The sequence below is a fragment of the Falco punctatus genome (assembly GCF_963210335.1).
Source record: "Falco punctatus genome assembly, chromosome: 1".
Taxonomy (NCBI): domain Eukaryota; kingdom Metazoa; phylum Chordata; class Aves; order Falconiformes; family Falconidae; genus Falco; species Falco punctatus.
This window is the reverse complement of record NC_137580.1, coordinates 88,205,379-88,225,819: the sequence shown is the minus strand read 5'-3', so window position 1 is coordinate 88,225,819 and position 20,441 is coordinate 88,205,379. Positions and strand designations below refer to the sequence as shown.

The following is a 20,441-nucleotide window of genomic DNA, read 5'->3' as shown; positions in this document are numbered from 1 at the left end:
GCCGCAGGAGGAGCCCGCAGGCTCTGCACCGCTGGCTCTTTGTACCTCTGGCCCCTGGGAAGCCCCTGGCCCTGGGCAGTGTCCCATGGCAGCCCTGTGACAGCAAAGGGCTGCCCCGCACCCTGGCCCCGTCCCCATCCTGCTGCGGGACCCCGGGACCGGGACTAGCGCTGGGGACAAAGGTGTTGGCTCCTCTGTGTCTGTCGGTGTCGCTTGTCTTGAGCGGTGACTTTTCCTGTGTCACCCTGAGGGAGCCAGGGTGGGGGACGAGGGCTGGGCGTGAAGGTGTGTGCCAGGGCCAGGCTTTGGGCAGGGACAACGGTGCGGTGGGGTGGGGGGCCACGTGCCATGGGCTGGGGCCAGGGGGGCACCGCTGGGCTGCACCAAGCACCCTGCAGCCCTCAGGGACCAGGGCTCCTGTGCGCTCCCCAACGCACCGCGCTCCCCCTGCCCGCGCCACGTCAAGGTCCCAGGTGCTCATCGGTCACCAAGAACGTTCAGCTGAGGATCTCAGAGGGATGTAAATGGGGCTTTTCCCAGCCCACTCCCCATGGGAGAGCCTAGGTGGGCCCAGCTGGACCCCAGAAATGCACAGCAGTGCCAAGAGCCTGGACAAGGGCTTCTCCTTCCATCCCCAGCACAGGCAGCGGCTCATCTGCTCCCAAAGTGGGGGATGCTGGTGCTGGGGGCACTGCCTGACGCCCCCGCCCCCAGCAGCCCAGCTCTCCCGCACCCCTCGGCCCTGTGGCCGCTTGGCCAGGGCGGGAATGGGGGTGTCCGTGCTGGTGACGTTTTGGGCTGTAGGCTGGGACGTGTCTCTGCTCTGTGCCGGGGACAATCCCCGCTGCTTGTGGGGTGGTGGGGCTGGGCGTGGAGCGGGCAGGGCGGTGGGGGGAGGTGCGGGCAGGACCCAGGCGAGAGCGCGGGGTCAGATTTGCATGGAGGGGCCGTACCCCGGGCGGGCGGGGGCTTAAAAGGGAGCTGGGGTCCATGTCACAGCCCCATCGTGGTGGGGACACGGAGCTGCTGGGATCGCACCATGGCCTGGCTCCCTCTCCTCCTCGCGGTGCTCGCCCACGGCACAGGTGCCATGGCCAGAGTCGCTGTGCCCGGCCGGGGCCTTTGGGCACAGGGCCCCCGCGCTGCTGCCCGGGCAGGGCTGTGCTCGTGGGGCCCTGGCTGACCCTTGTCTTCTCCACTCTCCCCTCTCCCTCTGCAGGTTCCCTGGTCCAGGCAGCGCTGACTCAGCCGCCCTCCGTGTCAGCCAACCCAGGACAAACCATCCAGATCACCTGCTCCGGGAGTAGCAGTGGCTATGGCTATGGAGGACTGGTATCAGCAGAAGGTCCCTGTCACTGTGATCCATGCTAACTTATAAAGACCCTCGGGCATCCCTTCACGATTCTCTGGATCCACGTCTGGCTCCACGGGCACGTTAACCATCACTGGGGTCCAAGCCGAGGACGAGGCCGTCTATTTCTGTGGTGGCTACGACAGCAGCAGCGGTGGCTATGGTGTCTGGTGACAAGGAGTAATAGGAAGTGAGACACAGATTCCAAAGTCAGAGGAAGGTTTTCTACCCTTCACCCTCCTGGCTGAGCAGAGCTTTGGCCGTGGGTCTGAAGCAGGTTCCTGTCCCTTCTGCATGGCCATGGCTGTGAATGTTGTTCCTTTCACATCCCAGAGAAGTGGAGGTGACCTTGTGGCTGGGGACCATTGTCCTGGTCCCTACAAAGTTCTCACAGTGTGGCCTTGTGTGCCATGCCAGTGCCTCTTGCTACTGTTGACCGTGTCCTGCTGCTGCTGCCAGAGCTGCCTCTGTGCTGGGATGTGCTGGGCTGGGCTCCGCTCCTCAGATTTACCCATTGATGGCAACTGGGTCCAGTCTTCTCTGCCTTTGACATTCCCTGTCCCGGTGCCCGGGCAGGGCTGTGCTCGTGGGGCCCTGGCTGACCCTTGTCTTCTCCCCTCTCCCCTCTCCCTCTGCAGGTTCCCTGGTCCAGGCAGCGCTGACTCAGCCACCCTCCGTGTCAGCCAACCCAGGACAATCCGTCCAGATCACCTGCTCTGGGGGTAGCAGCGGCTGGTATGGCTGGTTCCAGCAGAAGGTCCCTGGCACTGGCCCTGTCACTGTGATCTACCGGAATGACAAGAGACCCTCAGGCATCCCTTCTCGGTTTTCCGGATCCACGTCTGGCTCCACGGCAACGTTAACCATCACTGGGGTCCAAGCCGAGGATGAGGCCGTCTATTACTGTGGTGGCTGGGACAGCAGCTATGCTGATATCATGGTGACGATGTGCCACAGGCAAGTGAGACCTTGAGTTTCAAAGAGGCTGGTTTTATCTCCTCCTTCCTCTCAGCCTGGCAGGGATTTCCCTCCAGATTTGCGGTTTCCCCTTCTCATTCCCAATCCCCTTCTCTTTGTGTCTTTTGTGTCAGGGCTGTGACTATGTCCCCAGTGGTGGGGCCCTGGTGCCAGAGGTGCCCTTTCTGGGCTCATCCCGGCTACACAATATCAACATGGTGGGCAGAAGAGCCTCGGCCACCGTTAGGAGCTGCAACCTGTAGAGCTGCCCAAGAAAAGCTTTGCTACATTTCTGGTCCTCCAGGCTGAGTCTTGCCCAGGGCTGTGTGGCATTGCAGCTGCCCTGGGTGCATGGGATTTGCCACCCTTGGGAGCCTTGGGCTCTGCAGCTGGGCAGGGAGAGCTTCTGCCTCAGCTCCTTGCTCTCACATGGCTCTGGTTTAGCTGCTCCCAGTGTCCATGTCCCTGGGACAAACCACCAGGACCTGCTCCAGCGGTAGCAACAATCCTTATGGGTGGTACCAGCAAAAGGTGCCTGGCACTGCCCCTGTCACTGTAATCTACTGGAACAACAACAGACCCTCGGGCATCCCTTCACGATTCTCCGGCTCCAAGTCTGGCTCCACGGGCACATTAACCATCACTGGGGTCCAAGCTGAGGACGAGGCCGTCTATTACTGTGCTAACTGGGACAGCAGCATCAGTGCTGACATGGTGAAATGGAGCAATGTGGAAGTGATACAAAATCCTCCTGGCACAGCCGGAGCCAGCTGGGCATCTCTGCTGTCCCCGTTTCATGTTGGGCAGGTCCCCGCCATGGCCCTGCCCTGTGCTGCAGATGGCTGTGCCTGGTGTCCCAGCTCAGCTGTCCCAGAGAGCCCCACATCTTTGACTGTCCCCTGTCATTTGGGGAGGGTATGTGTGGCACTTGGGAATGTTCCACTCCCCATGGCCACAGTACCCATTGATGGGGTCCAAGCCAAGGCAGATGCTGCCTCTTATTGTGCTGGGTGGGAGACCAGTGCAGACCAGGGTCATGGTGACTCCCTGAGATACAAACCTGCTGTTACCCCAGCGCCCCTCAGGTGCCACCTGCTGCTGCTGCAGCTGCAGCTTGGACGCACTGTTGGAGCAGCACATGTGCCTGTGAGGCAGCCTCTGCCATGGGGCACGTGCTGTGCTCCAGCAGGTGCCCTCCGTGCCGCCCGCAGGGAGACAGCCCACCGCAGCCCTGCCCCATCTGCGCCTGCTGGGCTCTCTGTGCCCCGGCCCCCCCGGGGCAGGCGGCGTTGGGGACAGGGAGGGGTCATGCCAAGTGGTCATTTCCCTTGGATGCAGCTACACTTGGGCTGGGCACCGTGCCACTGAGGGTGGGGACGACCCTGTGCCCTGGGTTGGAGAAGGGCTGGCCAGGGGCTGTCCCGACAGCTGTGAGCAGAGCCCCTGCGCTGTCCCGGCTCTGGCTGTGTCTGCCTGGTGCCAGCCCATTGGGCTTGTGACCAGCTCATGAGGAGGCACTGCTGGAGCCCTGGGGCTGGTGCCAGATGGCTCCCATTGTGCTGGGGAGCAGGTGCCAAGGAAGAGAAGAGCAAAGGTCTGGAATGGTGGGCCTGGGCTGGCAGAGGAAGAGGCAGGGCAGAGAAGCAGCAGAACGAGAGGGTGTCTTAGGTGCCTGGGACACCCATAGGAGGGAAAGATGCTGCGAGTGGGGTGGGGAGTGCTGGCGGCTGGCATCGTCCCAGCCCCGTCCCTGGGAGCTGTGAGTGCCTCCTGCCTCCAGCAGCCCAGCTCTCCCGCACCCCTCGGCCCTGTGGCCGCTTGGCCAGGGCTGGGAATGGGGGTGTCAGTGCTGGTGACGTTTTGGGCTGTGGGCTGGGACGTGTCTCCGCTCTGTGCCGGGGACAATCCCCGCTGCTTGTGGGGTGGTGGGGCTGGGCGTGGAGCGGGCAGGGCGGTGGGGGGAGGTGCGGGCAGGACCCAGGCGAGAGCGCGGGGTCAGATTTGCATGGAGGGGCCGTGCCCCGGCGGGCGGGGGCTTAAAAGGGAGCTGGGGTCCATGTCACAGCCCCATCGTGGTGGGGACACAGAGCTGCTGGGATCGCACCATGGCCTGGCTCCCTCTCCTCCTCGCGGTGCTCGCCCACGGCACAGGTGCCATGGCCAGAGTCGCTGTGCCCGGCCGGGGCCTTTGGGCACAGTGGACATTCGCTGGTGCCCTGTGCTCATGGGGCCCTGGCTGACCCTTGTCTTCTCCCCTCTCCCCTCTCCCTCTGCAGGTTCCCTGGTCCAGGCAGCGCTGACTCAGCCGCCCTCCGTGTCAGCCAACCCAGGAGAAACTGTCCGGATCACCTGCTCTGGCGGTAGCAGCAGCAGCAGCAATGAGTATGTTGGTTTGCATGACCCAAAACCTGGCACTGCTCCTGTCACTCTGATCTATGAGAGCAACAAGAGACCCTCGGGCATCCCTTCGCGATTCTCCGGATCCAAGTCTGGCTCCACGGGCACGTTAACCATCACTGGGGTCCAAGCTGAGGACGAGGCCGTCTATTTCTGTGGTGGCTACGACAGCAGCATTGATGCTGGTGTAATCACACAGAGAGATGTGGGCTGTGAGCTACAGAGCAATCCAAATTGGAAATTTTCTTCCCTTCTCCTTCAAGGCTGAGCAAGGCTTTGGAGCTGGTGCAGGTTCCTGTCCCATCTGCATGGCCATGGCTGTGAATGTTGTTCCTTTCACATCCCAGAGAACTGGAGGTGACCTTGTGGCTGGGGACCATTGTCCTGGTCCCTACAAAGTTCTCACAGTGTGGCCTTGTGTGCCATGCCAGTGCCTCTTGCTACTGCTGACCGTGTCCTGCTGCTGCTGCCAGAGCTGCCTCTGTGCTGGGATGTGCTGGGCTGGGCTTCGCTCCCCAGATTTGCCCATTGATTGCAACTGGGTCCAGTCTTCTCTGCCTTTGACATTCCCTGTCCCGGTGCCCGGGCAGGGCTGTGCTCGTGGGGCCCTGACTGACCCTTGTCTTCCCCCCTCTCTCCTCTCCCTCTGCAGGTTCCCTGGTCCAGGCAGCGCTGACTCAGCCGCCCTCCGTGTCAGCCAACCCGGGACAAACCGTCCAGATCACCTGCTCTGGGGGTAGTGGTAGCTATGGCTGGTACCAGCAGAAGGTCCCTGGCACTGGCCCTGTCACTGTGATCTATGCTAATGACAAGAGACCCTCGGGCATCCCTTCACGATTCTCCGGCTCCAAGTCTGGCTCCACGGCCACGTTAACCATCACTGGGGTCCAAGCCGAGGACGAGGCCGTCTATTACTGTGCTAGCTGGGACGGCAGCTATGCTGCTGCCACCTGCCACGGGAAACAGCATTGGGGAAGTGATACTAAATACTCCCGCCAACACAGGGGCCACTCAGAAGTCTCTACTGTCCTGTTTGATGTTGGGCAGGTCCCCGCCATGGCCCTGCCCTGTGCTGCAGGTGGCTGTGCCTGGTGTCCCAGCTCAGCTGTCCCAGAGAGCCCCAGATCTGTCCCCTGTCATTTGGGGAGGGCATGAGTGGCAGTGTTGTGGTTTAACCCCAGCTGATAATTAAGTACTGCACAGCTGCTTGCTCACTCTGCCCTCCCCAGGGAGATGGGGAGGAGAATTGGGAAGGAATCTAAAAGCCTAGGGTTGAGATAAGAACACTTTAATAACTGAAATAATAAAAAAATATAATAACATAATACTACTGCTACTGCTAACAGTAATAATAGTAACAACAGTAATTATGATGAAAAGGAGGGAGAAGGAGAGAGTAACAAAATCCAAATGGAAAGGAAAATAAGCACAGGTGAGGCATGTTACAGCTGCTCACACCCACTGACAGATGCCCAGCCAGTTCCCCAGCAGCAATGGTCAGGCCCTGGCCAACTGCCCCCAGTTTATATACTGAGCATGACGTCCCATGGTGTGGGATATTCCTTTGGCTAGTTCAGGTCAGCTGTCCTGGCTGTGTCCCCTCCCGGCTTCATGTGCCCTTCCAGCCTTCTCACTGGCATGGCCTGAGGAACCGAAAATTCCTTGACTTAGTATAAACATTACTTGACAACACCTAAACCCATCTGTTATCAACACTATTCTCACACCAAATACAAAACACAGCACTGCACCAGCTACTAAGAAGAAAATATAACTCTATCCCAGCCAAAACCAGGACAAGCACTTGGGCACATTTCACTCTCCATGGCCACGTTACCCAGTGCTGGAGTCCAAGCTGAGGAGGAGAAGGCTGTGTCTTACAGAGCCAGCTGGGGCACCAGTGCTGAGGAAGGTCGCTGCACTCCCAGCACTGGGGTAGGGCAGCACAAACCCCCTGTTGCCCCAGGGTCCCTCGGGTGCCGCCTGCTGCCCTTGCTGGGGACACCCCCAGCATTGCTGAGGCTGGAGGTGTCTCTGGAGATCATCTCATCCCACCGCCTGCTTGAAGCTGGGTTGGCTACTGCAGGTTGTCCACAGCCTGTCCAGGTTGAGTTTTGAATATCTCCAAGGATGGAGACTTCACAGCTCTGTGGGCAAGCCGTTCCAGGGTCTGACTGCCCTTGCAAAAGAAAAAAGGGTTTGCTACATTTAAGCAGATTTTCCTGTGTTTCAACCTGTGCCTGTTGCTCCTTGTGCTGTAAGCAGACACCTCTGAGAGGAGCCTAGCTCCATCTCCTTACCTGCCCCCCGGAGATATTTATAATGTTGATAAGATGCCCCTGAGACTCCCCACCTCTGGCTCAGCCACCCCAGCTCATGCTGTCTCTCTCCACACAATGATGCTCTGAGCCCCTCATCATCCTCAGAGCCCTTCATGGGTCTTGTGCCCATCCCTCCCCATACCTGGCTGGGGAGCCCAGAGCTGACACAGCGCTGGGCTGTGTCTCAGGGTGCTGAGGCAAGGGGAAGGATCCTCTCCCTGGCTTCTGGCAACGCTCGTGCTAACGCAGCCCACAGGTGCTTTTCTGGCTCCTGTGCAACTTTGTGTCCTCACAGCCCATGGGCCCTCTGTGCCATGGGGCGGCTGGCCACTTGGCCCCAGAAGCCCCAGGCAGGGTTGGTGCAAGGGGCAGCACTACATGGTTGTTGCAAGAGAAGGTGGAAGAGCAGCGATGAGGGGGCCCAGGTACACTGGGGAAGGGAGGAACGAACAAGATCGGTGTGGGGTCTGGGACTCCCATAGGAGGGAAAGATGCTGAGAGTGGGGTGGGGAGTGCTGGCGGCTGGCATCGTCCCAGCCCCGTCCCTGGGAGCTGTGAGTGCCGCCTGCCCCCAGCAGCCCAGCTCTCCCACACCCCTCGGCCCTGTGGCCGCTTGGCCAGGGCTGGGAATGGGGGTGTCCGTGCTGGTGACGTTTTGGGCTGTGGGCTGGGACGTGTCTCCGCTCTGTGCCGGGGACAATCCCCGCTGCTTGTGGGGTGGTGGGGCTGGGCGTGGAGCGGGCAGGGCGGTGGGGGGAGGCGCGGGCAGGACCCAGACGAGAGCACGGGGTCAGATTTGCATGGAGGGGCCGTGCCCCGGGCGGGCGGGGGCTTAAAAGGGAGCTGGGGTCCATGTCACAGCCCCATCGTGGTGGGGACACGGAGCTGCTGGGATCGCACCATGGCCTGGCTCCCTCTCCTCCTCGCGGTGCTCGCCCACGGCACAGGTGCCATGGCCAGAGTCGCTGTGCCCGGCCGGGGCCTTTGGGCACAGGGCCGCCGCACTGCTGCCCGGGCAGGGCTGTGCTCGTGGGGCCCTGGCTGACCCTTGTCTTCTCCCCTCTCCCCTCTCCCTCTGCAGGTTCTCCGGGTCCAGGCAGCGCTGACTCAGCCACCCTCCGTGTCAGCCAGCCTGGGACAAACTGTCCAGATCACCTGCTCCGGGGTGGACAGCAGCTACTATGGCTGGTACCAGCAGAAGGTCCCTGGCACTGGCCCTGTCACTGTGATCTACTGGACAAAGTACATAGCCTCGGGCATCCCTTCTCGATTCTCTGGATCCCAGTCTGGCTCCACGGCCACGTTAACCATCACTGGGGTCCAAGCCGAGGACGAGGCCGTCTATTTCTGTGGTAGCTGGGACGGCAGCAGCAATGCTGGCACGGTGAAACAGAGCAATGGGGAAGTGATACAAAAACCTCCTGGCACAGCCGGAGCCAGCTGGGCATCTCTGCTGTCCCCGTTTCATGTTGGGCAGGTCCCCACCATGGCCCTGTCTTGTGCTGCAGATGGCTGTGCCTGGTGTCCCAGCTCAGCTGTCCCAGAGCCCCAGGTCTGTGCCCGGCCCCTGCCATGTGGGGAGGAGATGACCCCCAGCAGCCCTGTCCCTGCCCCATGCTGCAGGGCTGAGTTGCCCCTGGGCTCCCCGGTTGGCACGCAGGGCGCTGCCAGCTGCCTCCCTGCCCTGCCCTGCGCCCAGCGCAGCCATGCCAGGATTCCCTGGGCATCACCCCAGGGGCTTCAGCGCTGCTGGAGCGGTGGGCTCAGCACTGACAAGTGGGAACATGCCAAGGGCCGGGCAGCTGGGCCAAAGTTTCCCCTGCCAACGCTGGCAAGGGCCGTTTCCCACGGGCGCAGCAGCTCCAGGGCCACGCGTGAGGCTGCCGGGGCAGAGCAGGGCTGCCTGGGGGCTGTTCTGCCGCGCCGCAGGAGCAGCCCGCAGGCTCTGCACCGCTGGCTCTTTGTACCTCTGGCCCCTGGGAAGCCCCTGGCCCTGGGCAGTGTCCCATGGCAGCCCTGTGACAGCAAAGGGCTGCCCCGCACCCTGGCCCCGTCCCCATCCTGCTGCGGGACCCCGGGACCGGGACTAGCACTGGGGACAAAGGTGTTGGCTCCTCTGTGTCTGTCGGTGTCGCTTGTCTTGAGCGGTGGCCTTTCCTGTGTCAACCTGAGGGAGCCGGGGCAGGGGACGAGGGCTGGGCGTGAAGGTGTGTGCCAGGGCCAGGCTTGGGGCGGGGACAACCGTGCGGTGGGGTGGGGGGCCACGTGCCATGGGCTGGGGCCAGGGGGGCACCGCTGGGCTGCACCAAGCACCCTGCAGCCCTCAGGGACCAGGGCTCCTGTGCGCTCCCCGACGCGCCCCGCTCCCCCTGCCCGCGCCACGTCAAGGTCCCAGGTGCTCATCGGTCACCAAGAACGTTCAGCTGAGGATCTCAGAGGGATGTAAATGGGGCTTTTCCCAGCCCACTCCCCATGGGAGAGCCTAGGTGGGCCCAGCTGGACCGCAGAAATGCACGGCAGTGCCAAGAGCCTGGACAAGGGCTTCTCCTTCCATCCCCAGCACAGGCAGCGGCTCATCTGCTCCCCACGGTGGGGGATGTTGGTGCTGGGGGCACTGCCTGACGCCCCCGCCTCCAGCAGCCCAGCTCTCCCGCACCCCTCGGCCCTGTGGCCGCTTGGCCAGGGCGGGAATGGGGGTGTCCGTGCTGGTGACGTTTTGGGCTGTGGGCTGGGACGTGTCTCTGCTCTGTGCCGGGGACAATCCCCGCTGCTTGTGGGGTGGTGGGGCTGGGCGTGGAGCGGGCAGGGCGGTGGGGGGAGGTGCGGGCAGGACCCAGGCGAGAGCGCGGGGTCAGATTTGCATGGAGGGGCCGTGCCCCGGGCGGGCGGGGGCTTAAAAGGGAGCTGGGGTCCATGTCACAGCCCCATCGTGGTGGGGACACGGAGCTGCTGGGATCGCACCATGGCCTGGCTCCCTCTCCTCCTCGCGGTGCTCGCCCACGGCACAGGTGCCATGGCCAGAGTCGCTGTGCCCGGCCGGGGCCTTTGGGCACAGGGCCGCCGCGCTGCTGCCCGGGCAGGGCTGTGCTCGTGGGGCCCTGGCTGACCCTTGTCTTCTCCCCTCTCTCCTCTCCCTCTGCAGGTTCCCTGGTCCAGGCAGCGCTGACTCAGCCGCCCTCCGTGTCAGCCAGCCTGGGACAAACCGTCCAGATCACCTGCTCCGGGAGTAGCAGTAGCTATGGCTACGGAAGACTGGTACCAGCAGAATGTCCCTGTCACTGTGATCCATGCTACCTTATACAGACCCTCGGGCATCCCTTCATGATTCTCTGGATCCTTGTCCGGCTCCACGGCCACGTTAACCATCACTGGGGTCCAAGCCGAGGACGAGGCCGTCTATTTCTGTGGTGGCTGGGACAGCAGCAGCGGTGCTGGTCATTGTCTTGGTGGTGCTGAGTTTAATTTTTTCTTACTGTTCTTTGCTGCACCTTCCCCTGAGTGGCAAAGAGGTGTGGAGTGTAGGTAGTTTGGACCCTTGGGATTTGTGGCTTTCGAGGCTGTTACTTTGTGGGGCTTTGACTGCAACTCTGCCCTGATGCCACCTCCCCTCTGTGCCTATGCTGTGCTGGTGATTCCCCTTTCCCTGTGTCACACATGGTCTCCCTACAGAGTCTCACCTACTGGGGACTCCCTGCCCTGTAACCCCTGGCTGCTGGCCTGGCCATGGTCCCACCTGGAGCATGGGCAGGGGTGTCTCCAGGCTTCCGCCAATGCTGGGTGCCCACAGCGGGCCATTCCCCTGGGCTGCCCTGTCTCAGTGACAGGGATGAGAGGTGTGCCTCGAGGGGCAACAGGCAGGGACAGGGTCTAGACTGTGGCTACAGCCACCCCTCAGGGGGAGCCTGGGCTCGGGGCTGCACCCAGGCTGTCCCATCCATGGGCTTGTGGGCAGGGAAGCCCCATCAGGACTGTGCTCCTGGGGCCCTGGGTAACCCTCATCTTTTTTCCTCTCTCCTCTCCCCTCTCTGGCCTTTGGGCAGCACTGATTCAGCTGTCCTCAATCTATGTGTCTCCAAGAGTAAACAACCGGTTCTCCTGCTCTAGGATTGAGAATAACTATGTCTGGTTCCAGCAGAAGGTCCCTGGCACTGGCCCTGTCACTGTGATCTACAATAACAACAACAGACCCTCGGGCATCCCTTCGCGATTCTCTGGATCCCAATCTGGCTCCACGGGCACATTAACCATCACTGGGGTCCAAGCCGAGGACGAGGCCGTCTATTACTGTGGTAACTGGGACAGCAGCAGCGGTGGCTATGGTGTCTGGTGACAAGGAGTAATAGGAAGTGAGACACAGATTCCAAAGTCAGAGGAAGGTTTTCTGCCCTTCACCCTCCTGGCTGAGCAGAGCTGTGGCCGTGGGTCTGAAGCAGGTTCCTGTCCCTTCTGCATGGCCATGGCTGTGAATGTTGTTCCTTTCACATCCCAGAGAAGTGGAGGTGACCTTGTGGCTGGGGACCATTGTCCTGGTCCCTACAAAGTTCTCACAGTGTGGCCTTGTGTGCCATGCCAGTGCCTCTTGCTACTGCTGACCGTGTCCTGCTGCTGCTGCCAGAGCTGCCTCTGTGCTGGGATGCGCTGGGCTGGGCTCCGCTCCCCAGATTTACCCATTGATGGCAACTGGGTCCAGTCTTCTCTGCCTTTGACATTCCCTGTCCCGGTGCCCGGGCAGGGCTGTGCTCGTGGGGCCCTGGCTGACCCTTGTCTTCTCCCCTCTCCCTCTGCAGGTTCCCTGGTCCAGGCAGCGCTGACTCAGCCGCCCTCCGTGTCAGCCAACCCAGGACAAACCGTCCAGATCACCTGCTCTGGGAGCAGCAGTAACTATGGCTGGTTCCAGCAGAAGGTCCCTGGCACTGCCCCTGTCACTGTGATCTACTACAATGACAAGAGACCCTCAGGCATCCCTTTGCGATTCTCTGGGTCCTACTCTGGCGGTACAGGCACGTTAACCATCACTGGGGTCCAAGCCGAGGACGAGGCCGTCTATTACTGTGGTGGCTATGACAGCAGCAGCGGTGGCTATGGTGTCTGGTGACAAGGAGTAATAGGAAGTGAGACACAGATTCCAAAGTCAGAGGAAGGTTTTCTGCCCTTCACCCTCCTGGCTGAGCAGAGCTGTGGCCATGGGTCTGAAGCAGGTTCCTGTCCCTTCTGCATGGCCGTGGCTGTGAATGTTGTTCCTTTCACATCCCAGAGAACTGGAGGTGACTTTGTGGTTGGGGATCATGGCTCCCATCCTTACAAATGTCACAGAGTTGCCTTCTTGCCCATCTTACTGCCTCTTGCTACTGCTGACCGTGTTCTGCTACTGCTGCCAGAGCTGCCTCTGTGCTGGGATGTGCTGGGCTGGGCTCTCTGGGAGAGCTTCTGCCTCAGCTCCTTGCTCTCACATGGCTCTGGTTTAGCTGCTCCCAGTGTCCATGTCCCTGGGACAAACCACCAGGACCTGCTCCAGCGGTAGCAACAATCCTTATGGTGGTACCAGCAAAAGGTGCCTGGCACTGGCCCTGTCACTGTAATCTACTGGAACAACAACAGACCCTCGGGCATCCCTTCACGATTCTCCGGCTCCAAGTCTGGCTCCACGGGCACGTTAACCATCACTGGGGTCCAAGCTGAGGACGAGGCCGTCTATTACTGTGCTAACTGGGACAGCAGCATCAGTGCTGACATGGTGAAATGGAGCAATGTGGAAGTGATACAAAATCCTCCTGGCACAGCCGGAGCCAGCTGGGCATCTCTGCTGTCCCCGTTTCATGTTGGGCAGGTCCCCGCCATGGCCCTGCCTTGTGCTGCAGATGGCTGTGCCTGGTGTCCCAGCTCAGCTGTCCCAGAGAGCCCCACATCTTTGACTGTCCCCTGTCATTTGGGGAGGGTATGTGTGGCACTTGGGAATGTTCCACTCCCCATGGCCACAGTACCCATTGATGGGGTCCAAGCCAAGGCAGATGCTGCCTCTTATTGTGCTGGGTGGGAGACCAGTGCAGACTAGGGTCATGGTGACTCCCTGAGATACAAACCTGCTGTTACCCCAGCGCCCCTCAGGTGCCACCTGCTGCTGCTGCAGCTGCAGCTTGGACGCACTGTTGGAGCAGCACATGTGCCTGTGAGGCAGCCTCTGCCATGGGGCACGTGCTGTGCTCCAGCAGGTGCCCTCCGTGCCGCCCGCAGGGAGACAGCCCACCGCAGCCCTGCCCCATCTGCGCCTGCTGGGCTCTCTGTGCCCCGGCCCCCCCGGGGCAGGCGGCGTTGGGGACAGGGAGGGGTCATGCCAAGTGGTCATTTCCCTTGGATGCAGCTACACTTGGGCTGGGCACCGTGCCACTGAGGGTGGGGACGACCCTGTGCCCTGGGTTGGAGAAGGGCTGGCCAGGGGCTGTCCCGACAGCTGTGAGCAGAGCCCCTGCGCTGTCCCGGCTCTGGCTGTGTCTGCCTGGTGCCAGCCCGTTGGGCTTGTGACCAGCTCATGAGGAGGCACTGCTGGAGCCCTGGGGCTGGTGCTGGATGGCTCCCATTGTGCTGGGGAGCAGGTGCCAAGGAAGAGAAGAGCAAAGGTCTGGAATGGTGGGCCTGGGCTGGCAGAGGAAGAGGCAGGGCAGAGAAGCAGCAGAACGAGAGGGTGTCTTAGGTGCCTGGGACACCCGTAGGAGGGAAAGATGCTGCGAGTGGGGTGGGGAGTGCTGGCGGCTGGCATCGTCCCAGCCCCGTCCCTGGGAGCTGTGAGTGCCACCTGCCCCCAGCAGCCCAGCTCTCCCGCACCCCTCGGCCCTGTGGCCGCTTGGCCAGGGCTGGGAATGGGGGTGTCCGTGCTGGTGACGTTTTGGGCTGTGGGCTGGGACGTGTCTCCGCTCTGTGCCGGGGACAATCCCCGCTGCTTGTGGGGTGGTGGGGCTGGGCGTGGAGCGGGCAGGGCGGTGGGGGGAGGTGCGGGCAGGACCCAGGCGAGAGCGCGGGGTCAGATTTGCATGGAGGGGCCGTGCCCCGGCGGGCGGGGGCTTAAAAGGGAGCTGGGGTCCATGTCACAGCCCCATCGTGGTGGGGACACAGAGCTGCTGGGATCGCACCATGGCCTGGCTCCCTCTCCTCCTCGCGGTGCTCGCCCACGGCACAGGTGCCATGGCCAGAGTCGCTGTGCCCGGCTGGGGCCTTTGGGCACAGGGCCCCCGCGCTGCTGCCCGGGCAGGGCTGTGCTCGTGGGGCCCTGGCTGACCCTTGTCTTCCCCCCTCTCCCCTCTCCCTCTGCAGGTTCCCTGGTCCAGGCAGCGCTGACTCAGCCGCCCTCCGTGTCAGCCAACCCAGGAGAAACTGTCCGGATCACCTGCTCTGGCGGTAGCAGCAGCAGCAGCAATGAGTATGTTGGTTTGCATGACCCAAAACCTGGCACTGCTCCTGTCACTCTGATCTATGAGAGCAACAAGAGACCCTCGGGCATCCCTTCGCGATTCTCCGGATCCAAGTCTGGCTCCACGGGCATGTTAACCATCACTGGGGTCCAAGCTGAGGACGAGGCCGTCTATTTCTGTGGTGGCTACGACAGCAGCATTGATGCTGGTTTAATCACACAGAGAGATGTGGGCTGTGAGCTACAGAGCAATCCAAATTGGAAATTTTCTTCCCTTCTCCTTCAAGGCTGAGCAAGGCTTTGGAGCTGGTGCAGGTTCCTGTCCCATCTGCATGGCCATGGCTGTGAATGTTGTTCCTTTCACATCCCAGAGAAGTGGAGGTGACCTTGTGGCTGGGGACCATTGTCCTGGTCCCTACAAAGTTCTCACAGTGTGGCCTTGTGTGCCATGCCAGTGCCTCTTGCTACTGCTGACCGTGTCCTGCTGCTGCTGCCAGAGCTGCCTCTGTGCTGGGATGTGCTGGGCTGGGCTCCGCTCCCCAGATTTGCTTGTAACTGCAGCCAGGTCCAGTCTTCTCTGCCTTTGACATTCCCTGTCCCGGTGCCCGGGCAGGGCTGTGCTTGTGGGGCCCTGGCTGACCCTTGTCTTCTCCCCTCTCTCCTCTCCCTCTGCAGGTTCCCTGGTCCAGGCAGCGCTGACTCAGCCACCCTCTGTGTCAGCCAACCCGGGACAAACCGTCCAGATCACCTGCTCTGGGGGTGGCAGCAGCTATAGCTGGTACCAGCAGAAGGTCCCTGGCACTGCCCCTGTCACTGTGATCTACTGGACAAATTACGTAGGCTCAGGCATCCCTTCACGATTCTCCGGATCCAAGTCTGGCTCCACGGCCACGTTAACCATCACTGGGGTCCAAGCCGAGGACGAGGCTGTCTATTACTGTGGTGGCTATGATGACAGCAGTGGTAGTCAATATGATGGAGGCACCAAATCTGTCTTTCACTCTCCTCTTGCTTCTGGCAGTTTTTCTTGATGAGCCTCTCACTCTGGCCTTGGGCTCTGTGTGAGGCTCTAGATCCCTCTGTGGTATCATGGCCTCTGGACACATGCACCCCATCCCTGTCCCACTGTCCAGGGAGGGCTGTGCTCCTGCGGCACTGGCTGATGACTATTTTCTCCTCTCCCTCTGCAGGTTCCCTGGTCCAGGCAGCGGCTGACTCAGACGCCCTCGTTGTCAGCCAACCCGGGACAAACCGTCCAGATCACCTGCTCCGGGGAGGACAGCAACTGGTATGGCTGGTACCAGCAGAAGGCACCTGTCACTGGCCCTGTCACTGTGATCTATGGCAGCAAGGGACCCTCGGGCATCCCTTTGCGATTCTCTGGATCCTTGCCCAGTAGCACAGGCACGTTAACCATCACTGGCGTCCAAGCTGAGGACGAGGCCATCTATTACTGTGGTGCCCCACATGGCAGTGCTGATCAGCATCCAGGTGCTCTGCAGGGTGGCCGTGCTTGGGTGCTCTGGGTTCACTGTTGCTGTCTGTGGTGCATGGGTGTCAGCAATGCTGATGGTGCTGCTGAGGATGCCAGTGGCAGAGCTCCTGGCACTGCAGAGCTGTGGTGTAGCTTGTTGCTGCTGCCTGCAAACTATCTTGTGTTATGGTCCTGTGGCCTAGAGAAGCTGGGACAAACATTGTTGCTGTCTCTGGGCATCCCACTCTGGTCCTTGGCTCCCTGCCAGTTCAGGGGTGATGCCTACCCTCCTCTAATGACTAACTGTGCCTCAGGGCCCCGTGTCTACGGGAGAGGCCCTCCCCTGTGAGCACCATGTGCATTGGACAGGGTGCTGTGCAGAAGCCATGGAGGTTGTGTCAGGGGCTGGGGATGTCTCTGAACTTGGTGGAAGCTGTGGTAGGGGTGTGGGACAGCATGGGCAGAGTCCTGCGCCAGGCTCTGCTCTCAGTTCCTCTGTTGCTATCCCCGTGGGCCTTCTCATCCCCACATGGTGTCAGTGTGGCCCTGCACCACAGTGCCGAGGTTCACAGGGCAGCCAGGGCGCAAAGGGGCTGGGACAAGCAAGTGCCATTATGTCTCACCCATGTGCAGGGCAGTCCCAGCAGACCCTTTTGGAAACTGCTGTGGCCAGCGCTGTCAGCAGGTAGCACAGGGGCTGCGCCTGGCCACAAGATGCGGGAGGATGATCTGTGCACTTGACTGGTACGAACTCTGTGATTGCTGTGAAGCTGCTGGAGACCCCCAGCTCACTTTGCATTTGGAGGAACTGGGGGCTTGTGTTTCCTTACTGTTGGGTAACCTTGAAGCTGCTGGTGTCTGTGTTGGTCTAGTCCCCTTCAAGATCCCAGTTCCCTGCTCTGCAGTTCTCACGTGGCACTAAACAGAGGCCCAGCTGTTGCACCCACCGTTGAAGCAGAACGTGCCTTCCCAGCTCCTCTGTCATGGTACGGAGCAGCACGTGGGTAGCAGGCTGCCCAGGGGCCAGCAAGCGCCGAGCAGAGCTGGGTGCTCCAGAGCTGGTGGAATGTGTCGATGTGTCCCCACCAGCCAAGGTGGGGCTGTCCCTTGCCCTGGGCATGGGTTCCTGGTACAGTGAAGCCATAGTTCCCCCTGGGGAGGGCCAGGCACTGGGTGGTTCTTGGCTGAGCTCAGGGCTCAGCACCCATGTTGGGGCAGGTACCCAGGGAGCCAGCAGCTCAGAGTGATCTTGGTGCCATTGGTGGGCCACAGATGTGCCTGCGGCAGGCAGGGGGAGCGTGGGGACAGGAGCTGCCACTGAATACTGAGGGACACGTATCCATGGAGGGGCTGTGCCTGAGCAGGTGGGAGCTTAAGAGAGAGCTGGGTCCCTATCACAGCCCCATCGTGGTGGGGACACGGAGCTGCTGGGATCGCACCATGGCCTGGCTCCCTCTCCTCCTCGCGGTGCTCGCCCACGGCACAGGTGCCATGGCCAGAGTTGCTGTGCCCGGCCGGGGCCTTTGGGCACAGTGGACATTCGCTGGTGCCCTGTGCTCGTGGGGCCCTGGCTGACGCTTGTCTTCTCCCCTCTCCCTCTGCAGGTTCCCCTGGTCCAGGCAGCGCTGACTCAGCCACCCTCCGTGTCAGCCAACCTGGGACAAACCGTCCAGATCACCTGCTCTGGGAGTGGCAGCAGCTATGCTTATGCTTCTGTCCCTGGCACCAGCAGAAGGTCCCTGGCACTGGCCCTGTCACTGTGATCTATACTAATGACAAGAGACCCTCGGGCATCCCTTCACGATTCTCTGGATCCCAGTCTGGCTCCACGGCCACGTTAACCATCACTGGGGTCCAAGCCGAGGACGAGGCCGTCTATTACTGTGGTGGCTATGACGGCAGCAGCGGTGGCTATGGTGTCTGGTGGCAAGGAGTAATAGGAAGTGAGACACAGATTCCAAAGTCAGAGGAAGGTTTTCTGCCCTTCACCCTCCTGGCTGAGCAGAGCTTTGGCCGTGGGGCTGAAGCAGGTTCCTGTCCCTTCTGCATGGCCGTGGCTGTGAATGTTGTTCCTTTCACATCCCAGAGAAGTGGAGGTGACCTTGTGGCTGGGGACCATTGTCCTGGTCCCTACAAAGTTCTCACAGTGTGGCCTTGTGTGCCATGCCAGTGCCTCTTGCTACTGCTGACCGTGTCCTGCTGCTGCTGCCAGAGCTGCCTCTGTGCTGGGATGCGCTGGGCTGGGCTCCGCTCCCCAGATTTGCTTGTAACTGCAGCCAGGTCCAGTCTTCTCTGCCTTTGACATTCCCTGTCCCGGTGCCCGGGCAGGGCTGTGCTCGTGGGGCCCTGGCTGACCCTTGTCTTCTCTTCCCCCCTCTCTCCTCTCCCTCTGCAGGTTCCCTGGTCCAGGCAGCGCTGACTCAGCCGCCCTCCGTGTCAGCCAACCCAGGACAAACTGTCCAGATCACCTGCTCCGGGAGCAGCAATAGCTATGGCTGGTTCCAGCAGAAGGTCCCTGGCACTGGCCCTGTCACTGTGATCTACTACAATGACAACAGACCCTCGGGCATCCCTTCGCGATTCTCTGGGTCCTACTCTGGCGGTACAGGCACGTTAACCATCACTGGGGTCCAAGCCGAGGACGAGGCCGTCTATTACTGTGGTAGCTATGACGGTAGCAGTGGTGGTCAGCGTGGCTGAGACACTGACCCTGTCATTCACCCTCCCCTTGCTGCTGCCAGTTTTCCTTTCAGGATCTTCATGCTCTGGCCTTGGGCTCTGTGCGAAGGGTTCTAGGTCCCTCCGTGGTATCATGACCTTTGAGCACAGGGTCTCTGTTCCTGTCCGACTACCTGGAGAGGGCTGTGCTCCTGGGGCACAGGCTGACTCCGGTTCTCCCCCTGTGGGTTCCCTGGTCCAGGCAGCGCTGACTCAGCCACCCTCCGTGTCAGCCAACCTGGGACAAACTGTCCAGATCACCTGCTCCGGGAGCAGCTATAGCTATGGCTGGTACCAGCAGAAGGTCCCTGGCACTGGCCCTGTCACTGTGATCTACGATAACAACAACAGACCCTCGGGCATCCCTTCACGATTCTCTGGATCCAAGTCTGGCTCCACGGCCACGTTAACCATCACTGGGGTCCAAGCCGAGGACGAGGCCGTCTATTTCTGTGGTAGCTAGGACAGCAGCAGCAATGCTGGCATGGTGAAACAGAGCAATGGGGAAGTGATACAAAAACCTCCTGGCACAGCCGGAGCCAGCTGGGCATCTCTGCTGTCCCCGTTTCATGTTGGGCAGGTCCCCGCTATGGCCCTGTCTTGTGCTGCAGATGGCTGTGCCTGGTGTCCCAGCTCAGCTGTCCCAGAGCCCCAGGTCTGTGCCCGGCCCCTGCCATGTGGGGAGGAGATGACCCCCAGCAGCCCTGTCCCTGCCCCATGCTGCAGGGCCGAGTTGCCCCTGGGCTCCCCGGTTGGCACGCGGGGCGCTGCCAGCTGCCTCCCTGCCCTGCCCTGCGCCCAGCGCAGCCATGCCAGGATTCCCTGGGCATCACCCCAGGGGCTTCAGCGCTGCTGGAGCGGTGGGCTCAGCACTGACAAGTGGGAACATGCCAAGGGCCGGGCAGCTGGGCCAAAGTTTCCCCTGCCAACGCTGGCAAGGGCCGTTTCCCACGGGCGCAGCAGCTCCAGGGCCACGCGTGAGGCTGCCGGGGCAGAGCAGGGCTGCCTGGGGGCTGTTCTGCCGCGCCGCAGGAGCAGCCCGCAGGCTCTGCACCGCTGGCTCTTTGTACCTCTGGCCCCTGGGAAGCCCCTGGCCCTGGGCAGTGTCCCATGGCAGCCCTGTGACAGCAAAGGGCTGCCCCGCACCCTGGCCCCGTCCCCATCCTGCTGCGGGACCCCGGGACCGGGACTAGCGCTGGGGACAAAGGTGTTGGCTCCTCTGTGTCTGTCGGTGTCGCTTGTCTTGAGCGGTGACTTTTCCTGTGTCACCCTGAGGGAGCCGGGGTGGGGGACGAGGGCTGGGCGTGAAGGTGTGTGCCAGGGCCAGGCTTTGGGCAGGGACAACCGTGCGGTGGAGTGGGGGGCCACGTGCCATGGGCTGGGGCCAGGGGGGCACCGCTGGGCTGCACCAAGCACCCTGCAGCCCTCAGGGACCAGGGCTCCTGTGCGCTCCCCGACGCACCGCGCTCCCCCTGCCCGCGCCACGTCAAGGTCCCAGGTGCTCATCGGTCACCAAGAACGTTCAGCTGAGGATCTCAGAGGGATGTAAATGGGGCTTTTCCCAGCCCACTCCCCATGGGAGAGCCTAGGTGGGCCCAGCTGGACCCCAGAAATGCACAGCAGTGCCAAGAGCCTGGACAAGGGCTTCTCCTTCCATCCCCAGCACAGGCAGCGGCTCATCTGCTCCCCACGGTGGGGGATGTTGGTGCTGGGGGCACTGCCTGACGCCCCCGCCTCCAGCAGCCCAGCTCTCCCGCACCCCTCGGCCCTGTGGCCGCTTGGCCAGGGCAGGAATGGGGGTGTCCGTGCTGGTGACGTTTT

General features: G+C 61.7%; 1 protein-coding gene across 16 annotated transcripts in view; it reads left to right on the top strand.

Moving 5' to 3' along the window:
• LOC308058616 (immunoglobulin lambda-1 light chain-like) overlaps positions 1–20,441 on the top strand; it is a 38,184-nt gene that overhangs the window by 4,548 nt on the left and 13,195 nt on the right. Inside the window, exons 1-3 of one of the 16 annotated variants that reach the window (XM_080374650.1) lie at positions 1,023–1,085; positions 5,358–5,473; positions 12,578–12,755. In XM_080374650.1, coding sequence (XP_080230776.1) covers positions 1,040–1,085; positions 5,358–5,473; positions 12,578–12,755 — 340 coding nt within the window. In that variant the 5' untranslated portion in view covers positions 1,023–1,039. Of the gene's footprint in view, positions 1–1,022; positions 1,086–1,989; positions 2,109–2,839; positions 3,018–4,398; positions 4,460–5,357; positions 5,474–7,912; positions 7,988–8,122; positions 8,407–9,973; positions 10,035–11,813; positions 12,113–12,577; positions 12,757–14,087; positions 14,332–15,103; positions 15,220–16,953; positions 16,997–17,327; positions 17,389–17,637; positions 17,821–18,297; positions 18,588–20,441 lie in introns of those variants that run through there. The other 15 variants (XM_080374646.1, XM_080374649.1, XM_080374658.1 and 12 more) reach the window with 15 other exon arrangements.